At 41.9% G+C, this 20,141-nt stretch overlaps 1 protein-coding gene across 1 annotated transcript in view; it reads left to right on the top strand.

Moving 5' to 3' along the window:
- The window catches only part of LOC114687725 (cytochrome P450 3A31-like), a 28,930-nt gene extending 8,830 nt beyond the window's left edge, over positions 1-20,100 (top strand). The window contains exons 4-6 of the mRNA XM_028862359.2: positions 17,714-17,813; positions 19,656-19,769; positions 19,855-20,100. Coding sequence (XP_028718192.1) covers positions 17,714-17,813; positions 19,656-19,769; positions 19,855-19,947 — 307 coding nt within the window. The 3' untranslated portion in view covers positions 19,948-20,100. The remainder of the gene's footprint in view (positions 1-17,713; positions 17,814-19,655; positions 19,770-19,854) is intronic.
- The last annotated feature ends 41 nt before the right edge of the window (positions 20,101-20,141 follow it).

The following is a 20,141-nucleotide window of genomic DNA, read 5'->3' as shown; positions in this document are numbered from 1 at the left end:
GGATGTCTGCATCCAGATTCCTCAGTCCTTGGATGGGGTTTATGGCACAACTATCAGGGTGTCTGGCCATCCCATCACCAGAGTAGGTCAGTTCCTGCCGTCTCTCGACCGTTGCCAGCAGTCTTTTGCGGGGGTATCTTTGTGGATCTCCGTGGGCCTCCTTAGCTCTCCGCTTCCTCCCCTTCTCATGTGGTCTTCATTTACCATGGTCTCCTATTCCTTGTTCTCCCTCTCTTTTCTTGATCCAGCTAGGATCTCCCACTCTCTTTCCCTCGACCGTCGCCTTCATTGTTCCCACTCATGACCAGGCTGTTCATGTAGATCTCATCCATTTCTCCGTGTCTTTTTTGGGGTCCCGTTTTCCAGGTAGCCTCACTGGTGATGTGAGTAGCAGTTTAGTCATCCTTGTTCCACATCTAGCATCTTCCTATGAGTGAGTACATACCATATTTGTCTTTCTGAGTCTGGGTTACCTCACTCAGGATGATTTTTTCTAGATCCATCCATTTGCCTGCAAACTTCATGATGTCATTGTTTTTCTCTGCTGAGTAGTATTCCATTGTGTATATGTGCCACAATTTATTTATCCATTCTTCAGTTGAAGGGCATCTAGGTTGTTTCCAGGTTTTGGCTATTACAAACAATGCTGATATGAACATAGCTGAGCAAGTGCTCTTGTGGTATGATTGAGCATTTCTTGGGTATATGCCCAGGAGTGGTATAGCTGGATCTTGGGGAGATTGATTCCCAATTTTCTAAGAAAGCGCCATATTGATTTCCAAAGTGGTTGTACAAGCTTGCATTCCCACCAGCAGTGGAGGAGAGTTCCCCTAGTTCCACATCCTCTCCAGCATAAAGTGTCTTCAGTGTTTTTGATCTTAGCCACTCTGACAGGCGTAAGGTGGTATCTCAGAGTTGTTTTGATTTGCATTTCCCTGATGATTAGGGATGTTGAGCAATTCCTTAAATGTCTTTCAGCCATTTGGGTTTCCTCTGTTGAGAATTTTCTGTTTAATTCTAAAGCCCATTTCTCAATTGGACTGTTGGTCGTTTTGATGTCTAATTTCTTGAGTTCCTTATATATTCTGGATATCAGTCCTCTGTCACATGTGGGGTTGGTGAAGATCTTTTCCCATTCTGTAGGCTGTCGCTTTGCCTTGTTGACCATATCCTTTGCTCTACAAAAGCTTCTCAGTTTCAAGAGGTCCCATTGATTGATTGTTTGTCTCAGTGTCTGCGCTACTGGTGTTATATTTAGGAAGTGATCTCCTATGCCAATGCGTTCAAGACTATTTCCTACTTTCTCTTCTAGCAGGTTCAGAGTAGCTGGATTTATGTTGAGGTCTTTGATCCACTTGGACTTAAGTTTTGTGCACGGTGACAGATATGGATCTATTTGCAGCCTTCTACAAGTTGATATCCAGTTATGCCAGCACCATTTGTTGAAGATGCTTTCTTTTTTCCATTGTACACTTTTGGCTTCTTTGTCAAAAATTATATGTCCATAGGTGTGTGGGTTAATGTCAGGGTCTTCAATTCGATTCCATTGGTCCACATGTCGGTTTTTATGCCAATACCAAGCTGTTTTTATTACTGTAGCTCTATAGTAGAGCTTGAAGTCAGGGATTGTGATGCCTCCAGAAGTTGTTTTATTGTACAGGTTTCTTTTAGCTATCCTGGGTTTTTTTGTTTTTCCATATGAAGTTGAGTATTATTCTTTCCAGGTCTGTGAAGAATTGTGTTGGTATTTTGATGGGGATTGCATTGAATCTGTAGAATGCTTTTGGTAAGATTGCCATTTTTACTATGTTAACCCTGCCTATCCATGAGCATGGGAGATCTTTCCATTTTCTGACATCTTCTTCAATTTCTTTTTTCAGGGACTTAAAGTTCTTGTCATATAGGTCCTTCACTTGCTTGGTTAGTGTTACCCCAAGGTATTTTATGTCATTTTTGGCTATTGTAAAGGGTGATGTATCTCTAATTGCCTTCTCAGCTTCTTTGTCCATTGTATATAGGAGGGCTACTGATTTTTTTGAGTTGATCTTGTATCCTGCTATGTTGCTGAAGGTGTTTATAAGCTTTATCAATTCCTGGGTGGAATCTTTGGGGTCACTCAAGTATACTATCATGTCATCTGCAAATAGGGAAAGCTTGACTTCTTCCTTTCCAATTTGAATCCCCTTAATCTCCTTATGTTGTCTTATTGCTCTGGCTAGAACTTCAAGTACTATATTGAATAAGTATGGGGAGAGTGGACAGCCTTGCCTCGTTCCTGATTTTAGTGGAATTGCTTTGAGTTTCTCTCCATTTAATTTGATGTTGGCTGTTGGTTTGCTATATATTGCCTTTATTATGTTTAGGTATGTTCCCTGTATTCCTGATCGCTCCAAGACTTTTATCATGAAGGGGTGTTGGATTTTGTCAAATGCCTTTTCTGCATCTAGTGAGATGATCATGTGGTTTTTTCTTTGAGTTTGTTTATGTGGTGTATTACATTGATGGACTTTCATATGTTGAACCACCCTTGCATCCCTGGGATGAAGCCTACTTGATCATGGTGGATAATTGTTCTGATGTGTTCTTGGAGTCTGTTTGCCAGTATTTTATTGAGTATTTTTGCATCAATGTTCATGAGGGAGATCGGTCTGTAGTTCTCTTTCTTTGTTGCATCCTTGTTTGGTTTAGGAATCAGGGTAATTGTAGCCTCATAGAAGGAGTTTGGTAATATTCCTTCTGTTTCTGATAATGTGGAACAATTTAGAGAGTATTGGTATTAACTCTTCTTTGAAGATCTGGTAGAATTCTGCATTGAAACCATCTGGTCCTGGGCTTTTTTGGTTGGGAGACTTTTAATGACTGTTTCTATTTCCTTAGGGGTTATTGGACTATTTAAATAGTTTATCTGGTCATGATTTAACTTAGGTATGTGGTACCTATCCAGAAAAATGTCCATTTCTTTTAGGTTTTCCAGTTTTGTGGAGTAGAGGTTTTTGAAATATGACCTTATAATTCTCTGGATTTCCTCAATGTCTGTTGTTATGTCCTCCTTTTCATTTCTGATTTTGTTGATTTGGATTCTCTCTCTGTGTCTTTTGGTTAGTTTGGATAAGGGCTTGTCTATCTTGTTGATTTTCTCAAAGAACCAACTCTTTGTTTCATTAATTTTTTGCATTATTCTCTTAGTTTCTAATTTATTAATTTCACCTCTCACTTTGATAATTTCCTGGCATCTATTCTTCCTGGGAGACTTTGCTTCTTCTTGTTCTAGAGCTTTCAGATGTGCTGTTAAGTCACTAGTGTGGGATTTCTCCAACTTCTTTATGTGGGCATTTAGTGCTATGAATTTCCCTCTTAACACTGCTTTCATAGTGTCCCATAAGTTTGGGTATGTGGTGTCTTCATTTTCATTGATCTCTAGGAAGTCTTTAATTTCTTTCTTTATTTCTTCCTTAACCCATTGGTGATTCAGTTGAGCATTATTCAGTTTCCATGAGATTGTAGGTTTTCTGTAGTTTTTGTTGTTGTTGAAATCTAACTTTAAACCATGGTGGTCTGATAGAACACAGGAGGTTATTCTGATTGTTTTGTATCTGTTGAGATTTGCTTTGTGGCCAAGTATGTGGTCGATTTTAGAGAAAGTTCCATGGGGTGCTGAGAAGAAGGTATATTCTTTCTTGTTAGGATGGAATGTTCTGTAGATATCTATTAGGTCCAATTGGGTCATGACATCAGTTAAGTCCTTTATTTCTCTGTTAAGTTTCGATTTGGGAGATCTGTCCAGTGGTGAAAGTGGGGTGTTGAGATCTCCCACTATTAATGTGTGGGGTTTTATATGTGGTTTAAGCTTTAGTAATGTTTCTTTTACATATGTGGGTGCCCTTGTGTTTGGGGCATAAATGTTCAGAATTGAAACTTCATCTTGGTGGATCTTTCCTGTGATGAGGATGTAATGTCCTTCTTGATCTCTTTTGATTGATTTTAGTTTGAAGTCTATTTTGTTGGATATCAGGATGGCTACCCCTGCTTGTTTCTTAAGACCATTTGATTGGAAAGTCTTTTCCCAGCCTTTTATTCTTAGGTAGTGTCTGTCTTTGAATTTGAGATGTGTTTCTTGTATGCAGCAGAAAGATGGGTCCTGCTTTCGTGTCCATTCTGTAAGTCTATGTCTTTTTATAGGTGAATTAAGTCCGTTGATATTAAGGGATATTAATGACCAGTGATTCTTCATCCCTGTTATTTTTGGTGGTAGTGTGTGTGTACTTCTCTTCTTTGGGGTTTACTGTTGTGGCTTTATCTATTGCCTGTGTTTTCGAGTGTGTATCTGACTTCCCTCGGTTGGAATTTTCCTTCTAGTGCTTTCTGTAGGGCTGGGTTTGTGGATAGGTATTGTTTAAATCTGGCTTTGTCTTCGAATGTCTTGTTCCTTCCATCTATGATGATTGAAAAATTTGCTGGGTATATTAGTCTGGGCTGACATCCATGGTCTCTTAGTGTCTGCATTACATCTGTCCAGGTCCTTCTGGCTTTCAAAGTCTCCATTGAGAAATCGGGTGTTATTCTGATGGGTTTACCTTTATAGGTCACTTGGCCTTTTTCCTTGGCTGCTCTTAATATTCTTTCTTTATTCTGTACATTTAGTTGTTTAATTATTATGTGTCGAGGGGACTTTTTTTGGGGTCTAGTTTGTTTGGTGTTCTATAGGCTTCTTGTATCTTCATAGGCATTTCCTTCTTTAAGTTGGGAAAGTTTTCTTCTATAATTTTGTTGAATATATTTTCTGTGCCTTTGAGTTGGTATTCTTCACCTTCTTCTATCCCTATAATTCGTAGGTTTGGTCTTTTCATGGTGTCCCAAATTTCCTGGACATTTTGGTTCATGACTTTGTTGGCTTTAGTGTTTCCTTCGACTGATGAAACTATTTCTTCTATTGTGTCTTCAATGCCAGAAATCCTCTCTTCCATCTCTTGCATTCTGTTGGTTATACTTGCATCTCAAGTTCCCGATCTTTTACTCAGGTTTTCTATTTCCAGCATTCCCTCTGTTTGTGTCTTCTTTATTTTTTCAATTTCCCTTTTCAGTTCTTGGACTGTTCCCTTTGTTTGTTTCATTACTTTTTCATGATTTTCTCTCAGTGCATTATTGTTTTCTTGTAAGACTTTATTGTTTTCTTCCAGGACTTTATTGTTTTCTTGGAGGGCTTTATTGTTTTCTTCTAATTTGTTTGCCTTTTCCTCTAGTTGTTTACAGCGTTCTTCCAATTTTCTTGTCTTTTCCTCTACACAAGCCTCTACCTTCTTCATGAAGTTACTCATAAGGCTACTTTCTTCTGCTTCTTCCAATTTTTGGTGTTCAGGTCTAGATGTTGGAGGCGGGCTAGGTTCTGGTGACGCTGTATTGCTCTTCATTTTGTTGTATGTACTTCTGCCTTGATGTCTGCCCATCTCCTTGTGGTTCCTTCTTGGTCTTATCAGTGTACTTGTTTCAGAAAGAGCTGACAGATTCAGGAAGTCTCTCTCTCTTGTCCAAAAGGGAGTTCTCTTGTCCAGCTCTCTGGTCCAGAAGGGAAGTCGGGGGCAGGATGGGAGCTGGGGGCCGGTCTCTAAGTCTCAGGAAGTGACTGGGGTCTCAGGCAGATGGGTGTGGGGGCAGGGCGCGGAGATTGCAGGGGCTGCCAGGGGGCTTGGGGAAGGGGATCCCTCCTGGTGGGGCTATAAGGGGACCACCCGGTGGCCAGAGCCTGTGGCCAAGTTGGGCAGGTCTTCCCGGAGTGGCTGGTGCCCAGGGATGGGGGCAGGGTTGGACCCGGATACTCACCTCTGGTCCAGAAGGGAAGTCCATGATGAGATATTTTAACAGTTGCTTGTCCTGTCGTATTTATGTGGTATCCCTGTAATGATGTTTATTTTATAATGTAAAAAAAATTTACTTTACTGAGAACATAAGCAGAAGCATTATCAGTTTTAATTTGTATTGATATGCCCATTACAGCCATCATTTCTAATAAATGTGTAATTGCAGAATCAGCCTTTTCAGAGCTTAAGGCAGATACCGATTGAAATCCAGAATATGCATCATTGTATATATTTAGTTTTTTCCAAATTCTGCTAAGTGAAATATATCCATTTTCCAAATTTCATTTCTTTGAGTACCCTTAGGATTATTTCCTGCTCATAAAGGAATTTGACTGTACCAAGAACAAGGAGCACATTTTTTATACTTTATTTAGCTTGTCACCAGGTAACAGAAAACTTTTACTTTAAGCCTTAACTATTAACATGATTTTTTATGACATTTTGAAGTTTCTAATACATTTTCTATTAGTAGTTGATTAATTTCTTCATTTCCTTTTTCAAATGGCCCTGTAGATCCTGTTTGAGACCAAATGTGAATGATATATAGTGGATAATTTCTTTTCCAGATTGCTTGTGGCAGTTGTATGAATAACAAATTTAATTCTGATTATCAGGAATAAGTTGAACAGTATATGTATATAATTCAACTCCTTTTGCATATTGAGAATCAGTAAGCATATTAAGATACTCATTAAAATCTAATAAAACCATTATAATGGCATATAATTCTGATTTTTATACTGAAAAATATGGACTTTGGACTACTTCCTGATTTACAAGCAGCCATTCCTAATTTATTTGCATCAGCATAAAATGGAAGAGCCCCAGAAATAGGTGTTCTTTTTACTACATGGGGAAGAATCCATTCAGTTCTTTTCATAAATTGAAGCTCTTTACTTTTGGCATATATATTGTTGATTTCTCCTAAATAATTGCTACAGGCTCTTTGTCAGTCATCATTAATTACCCATAATTGCATAATTTCAACATTAGTGTGAGGTACTAAAATCTCAGCCTGATCTATTTCTGACAATTGACAAAATCTTATTCTTCTTTTTATAATTAATTCAGAAAACTTTCCTTTGTATATTTTTATCTTTACATACTGTTTATGAGCAAAAAAATCAGTTCTAAAATATTATCTTCTCTCTGCATAATGAGTCCAATAGGGGATTGAGTAGAAGGTAAAATTACTAAAATACATTCAATTTGTGAGATCTAACAGATGTACATAAACATCTTGCAATTTCTATTCTACTTGGGACAACACCTTTTCTGCTTCAGGTGTTAAGTACCTAAGATTGTTTAAATCTGAGTCACTTTGCAAATTTTGAAATAAGCTACTTAATTCTTGAGTAGTCAGTCCAATTGTTAGACCACAACCAATTAATATCTCCCAGTAAATTTTGAAAATCATAAAGTATATGTAATTCATCTCTTCTAATCTATCCTTTTTATGGCTGGATTCTCTGCTTACTTAATTTAAATTCTAAATAATTAAGAGAGTCTCCTCTTGGAATTTTTTCAGGAGCAATTTGCAATCCCCATTGAGGTAAAATCTGTTGCACCTCAGCAAACACCTTTTCAAAGATATTGAAATCAGAGGCAGCTATTAAGATATTATCCATATAATGATGTTGTTTTAAAACTAAATCTCAATCTTATGATTTTCCAATAAAGACTTGGGAGTCAGATGCTGGGGTGAAAACCTGCAAGCTCAGAAAGGCAGAGGAGCAATGAGCTGACCTTCCTCCTAGTTGAAGTCTCAGAAAGAGAGCTTTTCTTTTCCTGTCCCAAACCAAACAGGACCACCAAACTCCAAGTCCCTCCTCACTATTTCCTGTGCCTTTCTCTATTTTCAAGGCTCCCTTTAAGTCTCTATGGCTGCTTCCTGTCAACTAGTTCCTGGCTCTGCCTCTTGAAACAAGGTTGATTTTATTTAATTAATGCAATCTCAGTGTTCACAGTGATCAACTATCCTGAACATAATGATAAATAATAAATTGAGGAAACTGCTTACAAACTACTTCCAGTGGATTCTTTCTTTTTTTTGAGACAGGGTTTCTCTGTGTAGCTTTGCACCTTTTCCTGGAACTCACTTGGCAGCCCAGGCTGGCCTCGAACTCACAGAGATCCACCTGGCTCTGCACAAGTGCTGGGATTAAAGGCGTGCACCACCACCACCAGGATTCTTTACATATTTAGGTATTGCAATAACATTGTACTATTTACCATTTCCTTCAGAAGGACTTTCCATTTATATCCTTTTTACATGCTTGGGCATTATTATAAGTAGGAACTATTAAAGCAAATTTTTCTTTATCTTGTTCCTGCAAGGGAATAGTAAAAAAAAAAATCAATCTTTTAAATCAACAACTATAATAAGCCAAGCCTTAGGCAATAAAGATGGTAATGGAATTCTAGGCTCTAAAGGACCCATAGGTTCAATTGCATTCATTACAGCTTTTAAATCAGTACTTTTTTAAAGATATTTTTATTATAAATACAGGATAATACCAAGGCTTTGTAGTTTTTCAGTGTGTTTAGCAACTAAATGTTTTATACTACTTACTCAAACACCTGTATTTTTTTAATTATGGACCACTGTTCACCCATACAGGTTTATTAGTTAACTATTTGAAAGGCAGAGCAGTTTGGCTTGCAGCAATGGCCCCTATTCCAAATTTAGGTTGCCAATTTCTGCCTTGTCTTGTTCCTGGCCAACCTCCATAGCCTGTTGTTATACCCAGAGTCCCACCAAAACCACCAAGAGATCCAATCCCATGCAAAGAAAAGAGTCTTTGTATTGTAATGAGTCAACTCAAGACTATCCATTCATTTGACAAGACAGCAGAGCAGCAGAGAGCCTGAGTAGCATGGAGGCAGGTAATTATAAGGAGTAAAGCAAGAAGGGTGAAGATGTTTGGGTTCTTCAGGCTACATAGGAGCAGACTCAGGATTGATGCACCTCCATCTGGAAGTGCTGTCCTTGGTTAGTTTGCAGCTGCAAGAAAACTATTATCTTTTTAGCAGTTGTTGTGGCTACTACATTTTTTCTTTATCATGACCCTGCTTTGCTGTAACTTTTAATTGGCTTCTTTTACTGTATGAGGACATCTGGCAGGGTTTTCCTGTAACTAGGGCTAGGCTCAAGTTTGGGGACTCAAGGGTACATCATGCTGTGCCATGGGCCTACATTCTGTTGGGTGTTTTCCATAGCCTGTCATAGCTGCAGAATAGTCAAGGCATGGGTCTGGGCAGGAGGCTTGGTTCCTTATTTCCCCCTCTTGATGTTACTCAAGAGGACCCAATCATAGGTTCTCTCTGAGGGTCCCTAAGGGAAGGTACTGAGACCTCAACACCATTAGCTGTACTGTATTTATCTGTTCCTTAATGAGGGAAATTAAGTAGCTCGGGATACAGGAGCAAAATTGAGTAAAGAGTAACAAAATCAGTAAGGGACACAATAAGGTAGAAATCAGAGTCGTTAACCATGGGGATGAGTTTAATAGTGACTCAAACAAGCCCTGTACTTGCTCTCTGTCTGTCTCTGTCTCTCTGTCTCTCTGTCTCTCTGTCTCTCTCTCTCTCTCTCTCTCTCTCTCTCATGCTTTCCCAATCCCTCTCTCACTTTTGCCAGTGATTCATGTATTAGCTCCAAATGGTCAACACAGAAACAGCATTCTTCCACAAAAGCTGCACATAGCCCACCTTGCTGTAAAAATAGAAGGTCCAACCCTCATTTGTTACATAACACTATTTCAGCAAGGGAAGATAACAAGGTCTGCAGGTGGGCAATAGAGTTTTCAAGCCTTTCTATGTCTGTGTCAGTTGCAGCTCACAGACCATTTTAATATTTGCCATGTCCACTAAAGATAATATCTCTGTCCCTGCACCTGCCAATCTCATGCTCTGGAGGACACCTAATGTGAGGTCTGTCAAGGTTCTCTTTTCAGTCAAGCCTGGTATCCCTCTAATCTTGAGTACATGTCTTTTTCTTGATGATAGATTATCTTGGGAACCAGACACACCAATATACAAAAGACTTTGGCCTGACCCAATACCTACCTGTGAACACAGAGAGCCAACCCAGAGAAGCATGCCCACCATCCATCCTACAGAAGCAGGAGGTATCTGTAGGGAAGTATCTGAATGATCTGATTACATAGTGGCTTGTAAGAGATAGGCACCATTCTTAGACAGAGCCCCATTCCCACAACAGTCTATAAAATAAGCCTGGCTTCCCCTTTCTGCTGTCAATGGCATTGAGAAGGGTGGTCAGATTCAGTGTATTTCCCCATGGCAGTTATTCCTTCATAGCAGGGTGGTTTAGTGTCAAGGAATAACCAGCAGGAATGGGTGGGGTTTGGTTTAGAGACATTGAGGACTTTGTAGAAGGCCTCTAGCAGTTTCAAGATGGGGTCCAGCTCTGGTATGATAAGGTTAGGTGCTCTGAGAAATATAGCAACCTGATAAGGGGACTGGAATGGCATGGGACCAGCTTGTGTTTTCCCTGGGGGAAGAGCTGGTTCAGGTGGAGCCAGCACTCTATTGGGCCCTATCCTTTAAGGATCCCCTACCCTGCTAGAGGAGTAGGGACTGTGGCTTTTAGCTAAAGAGTAGATAGGACCCCTGGATCATATCCAAACTCATATAGCCTAATACCCCATGTTTCACCCATATGCCAATCCTTAGTCTTTTACCTTGTTCTGTGAAGGTTATTGTTACAGGGTTGCAACAGTGGGTGACAGGTTCTAGGTGGACTATGTCACATGGGTATAGGACTGTGGGATCATTGGGGACTCTAGTGGGCTTTTGGTGGACTGTAATGAGGTCTCTTGTAACCAGGGGCTTCCACCATATGTGACCAGTGAACTCAAAACCACAAACCACACAGTAGTAGTCAGATAGGCCCCCATATTTGTCAGCCCTTGATTGTTTCCAACCTGAGAAGACAAAAATGTGCCCTTCTTAGACAATCAGCTGACCATGCAATATCTCACGCTTTAACTTTTTAGTCAGGGCCTATTATTCCACAAAGTTCAAAGTCAATGTCAGGGAACCAGATCTTTAGTGGGGAGAGGTTTAGAGACCTGCTTTCCAGGTTCTCATCAGTGTCTAAAATCTACCTTGTGAGATTTAGGGGTTGATATGGGCTACTGATTGCCCTGTCTGATGTCAGAAGAGTTAAAAACAAGGCAAGCATCGCCCTGGCCATTGGGAGATATGACCTTCAGTTTAAGTCTCAGTGGGTTGTTGGGGTCAAGTTTTGCAGTCTAGTTCTGGCAGGGTTTGGTGTTTCCTCATGCTTGTCTCAGCAGCTCAGTCAACTCTGGATCAGCTGCATGGGCTTAGGAGTGGTGGATCCAAGTGGCAATTCCATCAACCTTGATGACAGTGGGGGTGATCAGAATCATAATGAAAGGATCCCTTCCAGCAAGGTTCTAGTGTCCTGCATTGAGGTCTGTGGACAAAGACCCAATCTCCAGGCTGGAAGTGGCGTAGTGTGGGTAGACGGTCTTTTTCATATACCTCCCATAATCTCAGCCAGATATACTTGAATACTGGGGCTGCTGCAAGTTAACATCATTGAATTCAGAGAGCAGTTCTGACTGTAAATTGGGGAGTATGGGAGGGGGTCAACCTGAGTGTATATAAAGACTTTCAGACTTGATACAGAGAGAAAGGAAGGAGAGCCACCCAATCTCCACCAGTCTCCATGGTTAATTTGGTAAGAGCCTCTTTTAGCATCTGATTCATACACTCCACTTGTCCAGAACTTTGGGACCTATAAGCACAATGATATTCCCCAAACCTTGGCTAAGTGTTGAGTTACTCGAGCAGCAAATGCAGTTCCCATTGTCTGAGCCTAGCAATACAGGTATTCCATACCTGGGGATGATGTTCTTCAGTAGTTTTTTCACCACCATCTGAGCCATCTTGTGCTTGGTGTGAAATGCTTCTACCCATCCTGAAAGGTATCAAGAAAAACTAATAGATATTTGTCGCCAAATTTTCCTGACTTTACCTCAGTGAAGTCAGTCTCCCAATGAGACCTTGGGTGGTCTCCTCTCAGCTGCACTCAGTGCTGTCCTCTGGTGGGTTTGGGATTATTTAGTCAGCAGGCCAAGAATCTAGAGGCTATGTGCTCCACCTTGTCTCAGAGACTGAATGATGAGCATTCTTCATCTGAGCAATTCTTCAGGGATTTTGGGGCCCAGGTGGGTAGCTCAGTGAATATAGCTTGGTAAGTCTGTTGCCATTTTAACAGACAGGACTAGTTTCCTACTTCCTGTCAGACACCATCCTTCTGGCTTCTGGGGCTGCCAGGCATGGGGTAAGCTGTGAATGATGGCCAGATTTTCTGCAGTATATGCCAGGTTATCAGTTATTTCATGGGGGCCCCTGTATGGCAACTTTAGGGTTAATACAGAGGCTGCCTGCTCTTCCACTGCTTTAGTAGCCCTGTCTTCCTGCTGGCTTCCCAGGCAACCAGGGAGTCTCCCTTTTGATTTCATGGGCAGTGAATGATGGCTAGCTTTTCCAGGAGCCACAGGGCTTCCAGAAGGTTTAGAATTTCTTGTTTATTTTGATACTCTTCCCCTCAGCTGTTAAAAGTCCCCATATAGCACCATGTATATGTGCTGTAGCAAAGGCATAGTGTCTGTCTGTATAGACATTGAGTTTTTTATTTTTGGCTAGTTGTCAGTCCTTGGTTAAGGCAATCAGTTCTGCCTTCTGTGCTGATGTCCCTGGGGGCAGAGCCTCAGCTCAATTATCCTCTCCCTCCATGACCACCGCAGCACCCGCATACCTTTTTCCATCCTTGAGGAAACTGCTCCCATTGGTGTGCCAAGTAAGCTTAGCATCAGATGTTGGCTGACCATGTCTCATGAACTTGTCTGAGTGTCTCAGAGCAGTCATTAATTGGTTGTTCCAGATCCCGGTCAGGAGCAACGGTAGCCAGATTTAGGGCCATTGATGAGACAAAGCATATGCATGGGGGTTGAGGAGGAGGGTCGGGTAGTGAGTCATTGCTAAACCTGTGTGCGGGAGGTTGCTTGAAAGCCCCTTCTGCAGCATGAGGCACTGTCACAGTTAGTTCCTGCCACATGGAGAGCTTGTCAGCAACTTGACAAGCAAAGGAATGGCCGCTGTGATCCTCAGGCATGAGGGCCATGCTGAGGCCACAAGCATCTGGGTTAGGACTCCCTTTGCTACTCCTTTGTTTTCATCTACATATAGGCAGAAGGGCTTTGTGATGTCTGGAAGCCCGAGTGTGGGGACTGATAACAAGGCTGCCTTGACCAGTGTAGAAGTCTTCTCTTGTTTGGCCATCCACTCAAAGGTCTGGTGTGCTGAGTGGCCTCATACAGGGGTTTTACCATCTCAGCAAAACCTGAATCCATAGGCATCAGAAAACCGAGGAATTCTATAACCTGCCTTCTGACATTTGGGGTGGGTATCTTTAACACAGTCTCTGTGGGCTTCTGACAGCCAGTGTTGCCTTCCTCTGAGAATATAGCCTAGATATGTCACTTTTTCTCAACAGATCTGTGTCTTTTGGGCTGAAACCCAATATCCCAGCATTCCTAGAGTCCCAAGCAAGTCCCTTGTCCCTACCTTGCAGTTGCCTTTGGTGGCAGTTGCAATTAGGATATCATCCACAAACTGTGGAGAATAATTCTGGGATGCTCAGTCTGGTAGGCACCCAGGTCTTCATGGAGGGCTTCATCAAACATAGTGGGTGATTTCTTGAAACTCTGGGGCAGCCGAGTCTAAATCTGCTGCCAGCTGAATCCTTTTCCCGGGTCATGCCATTCAAAGGCAAAGTAAACCTGGCTCTGGGGGGACAGCAGCAGGCTGAAGAAAGCATTCTTAAATCTAGGACAGGATACCTTTATAGACTATGTGACAATGAACTCAGAAGAGTATACAGATTTGGGACAGTGGGGTGAATGTCAATGACCCATTTATTAACCTTTCTCAAGTCCTGAACTGGGCAGTAGTCATCAGAGTTTGACTTCTGGATCAGGAGTAGGGGGGGGTGCTCCAGGATGACTGACAATGTTTTAAAATCTTTTGGTCAAGCAGGCAATGGATGTGAGGGGAGATACCCTGCTGACATGGGATATTGATAGACCCATACCTTGGTAGCCCACAGTTTTAATTCCACCAAGATGGGGGGTCAGTGTTGAGCCAGTCCAGGCCCCCTCTGTCTCCAAAAATGCCTCTGGGTATAATTTCAGCCAAGGGAACCAACTCATGGCATGGGGATGGCTGTTCATATACTCTATATTCATCTTCCAATTGTACTGTCAGGACTTATTTTGATTTTCCTTTTAAGTCTGTTACTGCCACCCCATCCTGTTCAAATGTGGTTTGAGCTCCAATTTTAGTTATCAAGTCTCTTCCTAGAAGGGGATATGGACAGTCAGGCATGACCAGAAAAGAATGGGATACCCAGCACAAGCCAAGATCCACCTGTCTTTGGGTAGTCCATGGGTATTGGTTCATGCCAGTGGCTCGCTGTACCCATACCTTTTTCTTGGTTATAGGGCCCACAGTTTCTGTCAGAGCTGAATGCTGTATGCGTGAATCCACCATGAATTGGACAGGCCTCCCTTCCAATTTTAATATTACCCTAGGTTCGGGGTGGGGACTCAAACCCCATCCCCTTCAATCACTTTCTTCCTCATGTTTTGTTGTTATCACCTGGGGAGGCAGCTTTTTATGTCCTTCTTTATAGGGGAAATTCCTTGCCCAATAGTCCATTTCTTTAGAGTAGGCACATTGGTCTCTCTGCAAAGGGGGCATATCTCTCTGGCAGGAAGGATTACCTTGGTTCCCACCAAGGCATCATAGTAGCTTCTGTCTTTCCTCTGGGTCTGAAACCATGACTGCTAAAAATAGGCATGCCATGTCATGTGATCACCTATTGTTTCAACTGCCTCTGCCTTTCATTCTCTGAAGCCTTTATCCTGTCCCCACCCCACCCCCACCCCCGTTCATTTTCTTCAGCCCTTGACCTGGCCTGTTTTTCCTCTGGGGTCTCTGTTGTTGTATACCTTAGATGCCACCTCTAGCAGTTCAGATAAAGATTTCCCTGCTAGATTATCATTTTCTGTAGATTCTTTATAATGACTGGGGTGGCCTGATTAACAAAGGCTAGGATCACAGCCAATTTGTTATTTGCTGCCTCAGGATCCACTGGAGATCAGGTCATGAATGCCTCCATTTGCTGCTCTAAAAGGCTATTGGGATTCGGTTGGTTCCTGTGATATGCTATTAATTTTGGCCAAATTAGTGGGTTGCCACTCTGTGGCCTGGGGGACCCCTGTTAGAGTCTGGCAATAGATTTTAAGAGTCTCCCTACCTTCAGATATATTGAAATTCCATTCAATACTGGTCAATGTTAACCCTGCATTGATCATAGATTGGTCAGTGGTATGGAGGCCTTCAGACTGAAAACTGGCCTCCCAGCTTCTACCACAATTAGTCCCCTCTCCTCTGTTGTGAACAAAATCTGCAATATCTGCTGGCAATCATCCCAGGTTGGGAAGTGTGTAAATATCACTGAATCTAACAGGTTAATAAGCCCTTTCAGTTTTCTGAGAAAAGGGAGTATTAGTTTTTCCATTTGCATAGATCAACCATTGCAAAGAGCCAGTATTGATCAATCTCAATTCACTGTTTGTTCCAGGGCCTGAGCACCTGAAGAGGTAAAGCAGTGGACTCTGGCTGAGGTCCTGAGGAGTCTTAAAAGGGGATACATCTATAGGTGTAGGGGGGCTGGCCACCTGCAAGACCACAGGCTGAGCCATTCCATTGGCTTCTCCCTGGAGAAATAGGGAACCTGTGGAGGGTTCAGAAGGGAAGGAGCTAGGGATAGGGCAGAGGTGTGAGGAAGAACTCTTCCTCCATTCTACCTTGCAAGACAGTGGGGAGGGGAGCAGCAGGGGTAGCTTTCTTGGGTTGGCCCTCCTTTCTCAGTGTAAAAATCTGCAACTCTATTGGTGGCTGAGTTGAAACCAGGGACCTAAGCCAGGGTGGAGGTAGTAGACCACATCTTCCCACATGGAAATGTATGGGAGCTGGTCATGATGTTCTTTCTGAATGACATCCTTGGTCTTTCCTATAATAGATAAATGAAAAGTGCCCTCTTGTGGCCAGGTAGTGTAAATGGCATGCCATTTCTGCTCACACAGGTTCCCCAGGTTCACAGGTTTCAGATCTTCTAACCCAACGCTGTGTCCATGGTCCCTGAAATCCTTCAAGTTGTTAAGAAACAGACTTAATGGAGTAAGGTGACTATTAGTTTGACCCATGTTCTTAGGGTATTCAATTTGCTCCAACCATCAAACAAAGGAATAAACACAGCAACAAACACTCAGACAATGACAGACAAGACAGACAGTCATGCATAGATCTCAAAATGAGTCAGTGGACTCTCAGCTTGAAGTTGCCACCTGCTTAGCCTCTCCAGAAAAACCAGGGGAATCGTCTTCCCTTCAGACGGGTCTCCTTACCCCTCAAAGGAGCCCTGGACGTGTGTCAGGACCCCAACCCACGACCTGCCACTGAATCCACCATAGATCTTATGCGGGCTTCACAGACAGAGCTCCTACTGCCATAAATAGCCAGAAACAGAAACCAAAAAAGCTTGTAAAACAAATTTGATGTTACCAGATAATAGGCACCGTAAGACTCAATGGAGAGTGGTAGTGGTGGGATTGGGAATCTTGGTGGAACCTTCAAATGTTGAACCTAGGGTAACTCCAAAATACACCAAGAGACTGAATCTAATGCCAAAGCAAAGAGTCTTTGTAGTGTTACAAGTTAACTAGTGACTGTCTAGTCATCTGACACAGCAGCACAGCAGGAGAGACCCCGAGTAGCAATTGGGAAGGGTATTTATAGGGAGTAAAGCAAAGGGGTGAAGCAGGTGGGGGTTCGGGTTTTCAGGCTACACAGGAGCAGACTCAGGATTGATGCACCTCCATCTGGAGGTGCTGTCCTTGGTTACTTTGCAGCTGCAAGAAGGAGCAGACTCAGGATTGATGCACCTCCATCTGGAGGTGCTGTCCTTGGTTACTTTGCAGCTGCAAGAAAACTATTATTTCTTTTAGCAGTCGTTGTACCTACTACATTTTTTCTTTATTATGACCCTGCTTTGCTGTAACTTTTAATTGGCTTCTTTTACTGTATGAGGATATCAGGTGGGGTTTTCCTGTAACTTAAGCTGGGCTAAAAGGTTGTGTTTGGGATACAGTGAGATTCTTATACCAAAGTCCTTTAATCTATTCTAGATGTTCTCTGAAGGAAGTCATCACACCCCAGATACTTCAGTCCTTACTGTGCACTGTTTGTAGTACCCAATAATTCAAGAACTCCAAGCATGCCTGGATAGTCTTGTGACTAAAGTCATGCAACAGAGGGAAAACCCCTTCAAAAAAACAACCCTACAAATCATAGAAAATAGTCACTGTTCTCTATTATGATTTCTTCAAGGTCTAGGTACCTTCAACAAACAACTAATACGTTCTGTCATTGCCCTAAATAGAGTAAAAAGCAACTTTTTCATTCTAGTGTTTATTCTAGATGCAATGACTCTACTAGATTCCCACTACAAAGTTTTTTGTCTTTAAGTGACTCATAGTGTCCTAAATGACATTACCTATCACTTTACAAAAACTCCACTGGATCTGTGGTCAGACTCCCTAAGTTGGACTGGGACCTCCTGTGATAATATGTTGTATAACCAGAGGGAGGGTCACATAACATGAGAATCAAAGTCTGGATTTGGGGTTCTGGCTTCAGAACCTGGCTTGGGTTAATCAGCTGTTTTCCCCACACAGGTTTTTTGATGGTCATACACCTGTGTTAGCTATCACAGACACAGAGATGATCAAGAATGTACTAGTGAAAGAATGCTATTCTGTCTTCACAAACAGAAGGGTAGGTAACTTTGTTTCAATTTAAAAAGTTGATTTATGTTTAATATTTGTATTTATGTCTATATATGTGTGTTTATATGAGTGAATGACATATGTGTGCAGGTTTTGGCAAAGGCCAGAAGAGCATGCAAGATGCCCTGGAGCTGGTGTCCTAGGCAGTTGTGAGTGGACTGACATAGATTCTGGGAACTGAACCTGGCTCCTCCAGAAGAGCAGCAAGTGCCCTTAACTGTTGTGCCATATCTCAAGCTTCCCCCATTTACTAATACACAACTTTACATTTTACTTATTGAATTTATTTTGTTTGATGGGTTTGATTTTTTAGAGAACTCACTCTATAGACCAGGCTTGCCCATACTCAGAGATCTACCGGCTTCTGCCTCCCAAATTATAGGATTAAAGGCATGTGCCGGCACCACCCAGCTATACTGGGTATTTGTTTTTATTTTTTATTTTGAATTTTTCAAGACAGGGTTTCTAATATGTCCTGGCTATCCTAGAACTCACTCTATATACGAGGTTGTCCTTGAAATCACAGAGATTTGTCTGCCTCTGCCTCTTGAGTGCTGGGATTAAGGGCATTCACTGCCACCTCCGGGCTACTTAATAAATTTAAAAAAATGAAATAAATATAGATTCACAGTGGCTTCCACAATAACATATAAGCAGGGTCTGGGCATTCATTTTGTTAATAGGAAGTGTAAATATACTATATTATTGTAATCTAATTGCAGATGAACACTGTTGTCATCTAGATTGTGTTTACATTTCCTGTCTCACAGGACCTTTCTCATGTCTGTGTGGTGAAGTACACTTAACCACAGGTCTAGATTTGTGTGGTGACAAACACTGAGAATGCCGAGCTGCTCCTTGATCAGGCAATTCCCTCTTGCTAGCCCATTAGCTGCCTTGTTCAGCCTGTCTTCTTCTCTTTACCTTGTGTATCCATTTTCCTTCTCCATGGATTGTGGGGTCAGTGTCAAGTCTGATGACTCTTTACCTGGTCCTCCTGTGTGGGTATGCTTGAATACAAATTACACACTTTTGAGATTTGCTCTTGAACATATGGATTTATTTATGTTAATTTTGTACTAGGTATGATACTTAGTTCAATGTTCTCTCTCTTTTTTAAACCATGCCTACCCCACTGATCTATCTGGGAAAACCAACTGGTTCTCTCTTTCTACCTTGTGGGTCTTGGGGATTGAACTCAGGTTGAGGGGCTTGGCAGCAAGCACCTTAACCTGCTACCATCTCTCTGACCATCATTCAGCCTTGGGTCATTTGATGAAGTTGGCAGAAGATCTAGTTTGCAGCTGCCCTTCATCAAGTGGAAGCCACTTACATTTCTTCCTGTTGTGCTGAGCACTTTCACATAAGGGCGTGTTGGAAGACTCTACAATAGTATAAAAAAGAAGTATGGAAGGTAGAAGGAAGTTTCACATTGGTAATGTTATAAATATAGAGCTACAGAACTTGTCTGCTGCAAAGATAACTTTCCATCTGTACCCAAGTCTCTTGCCATCTGCATAGGTCTGGAGAATCTGCTATATCTTGTTCCCATCTTCTCTCAAACCATGGAACTAATTTTCCAACCACAGAGAGATTTACATTTAGAAGGATCCTGAAATATAGAGATTTGAAATCTCAACAGGCAGCCCAGTGAGCACCTGATTTATGGACTGTGAGGAAATTCTAACATTTTTTTGCATCTAGCATGAGGGTTGATCCATAGTAAACAGTCAGTAACTAATTTTTATACAGCAGTATCCACTTAGCACTTTTGCAACCATGGATAATTCTGGACTTACAGAAACCTAAATTTGCATTTCTTGGACTCTAGGATTTTGGTCCTGTGGGGATTATGAGTAAAGCCATCACCATGACTAAGGATGAGGAGTGGAAGAGAATTCGAGCCTTGCTGTCTCCAGCCTTCACTAGTGGAAAACTCAAAGAGGTGACTCAAAGGACTTTTAGGTGAAACGTTTATGAGACTTGAGTCCCCACACTTAACTATGGATGCCTTTGTGTTTTGTGCTTAGATGTTCCCCATCATTGAACAGTATGGAGATATTTTGGTAAAATACTTGAGAAGAGAGGCAGAGAAAGGCAAGCCTATCACCATGAAAGAGTAAGTAGTGATCCATGTACTGCGGTTCTGGGAGAGGAAGGGCAACTGGGGCAGAAGGGTCATCATCTGTGTGTCTCACATGGTCCAGCTGCTCCTTCTTCCCTTTAGACACTAGATGACAAAATATTCAGTTGCAAAGAAACATAGTCATGCCAAGGTCACGGGGGTAGGGGGAGGGTAGGAAGGAAAGATGCTTGG

The sequence above is a fragment of the Peromyscus leucopus genome, unplaced genomic scaffold (assembly GCF_004664715.2).
Source record: "Peromyscus leucopus breed LL Stock unplaced genomic scaffold, UCI_PerLeu_2.1 scaffold_1271, whole genome shotgun sequence".
In the NCBI taxonomy this organism is placed as follows: Eukaryota; Metazoa; Chordata; class Mammalia; order Rodentia; family Cricetidae; genus Peromyscus; species Peromyscus leucopus.
The sequence above is the reverse complement of the archived record's forward strand: the minus strand, read 5'-3'. Positions and strand labels throughout refer to the sequence as shown.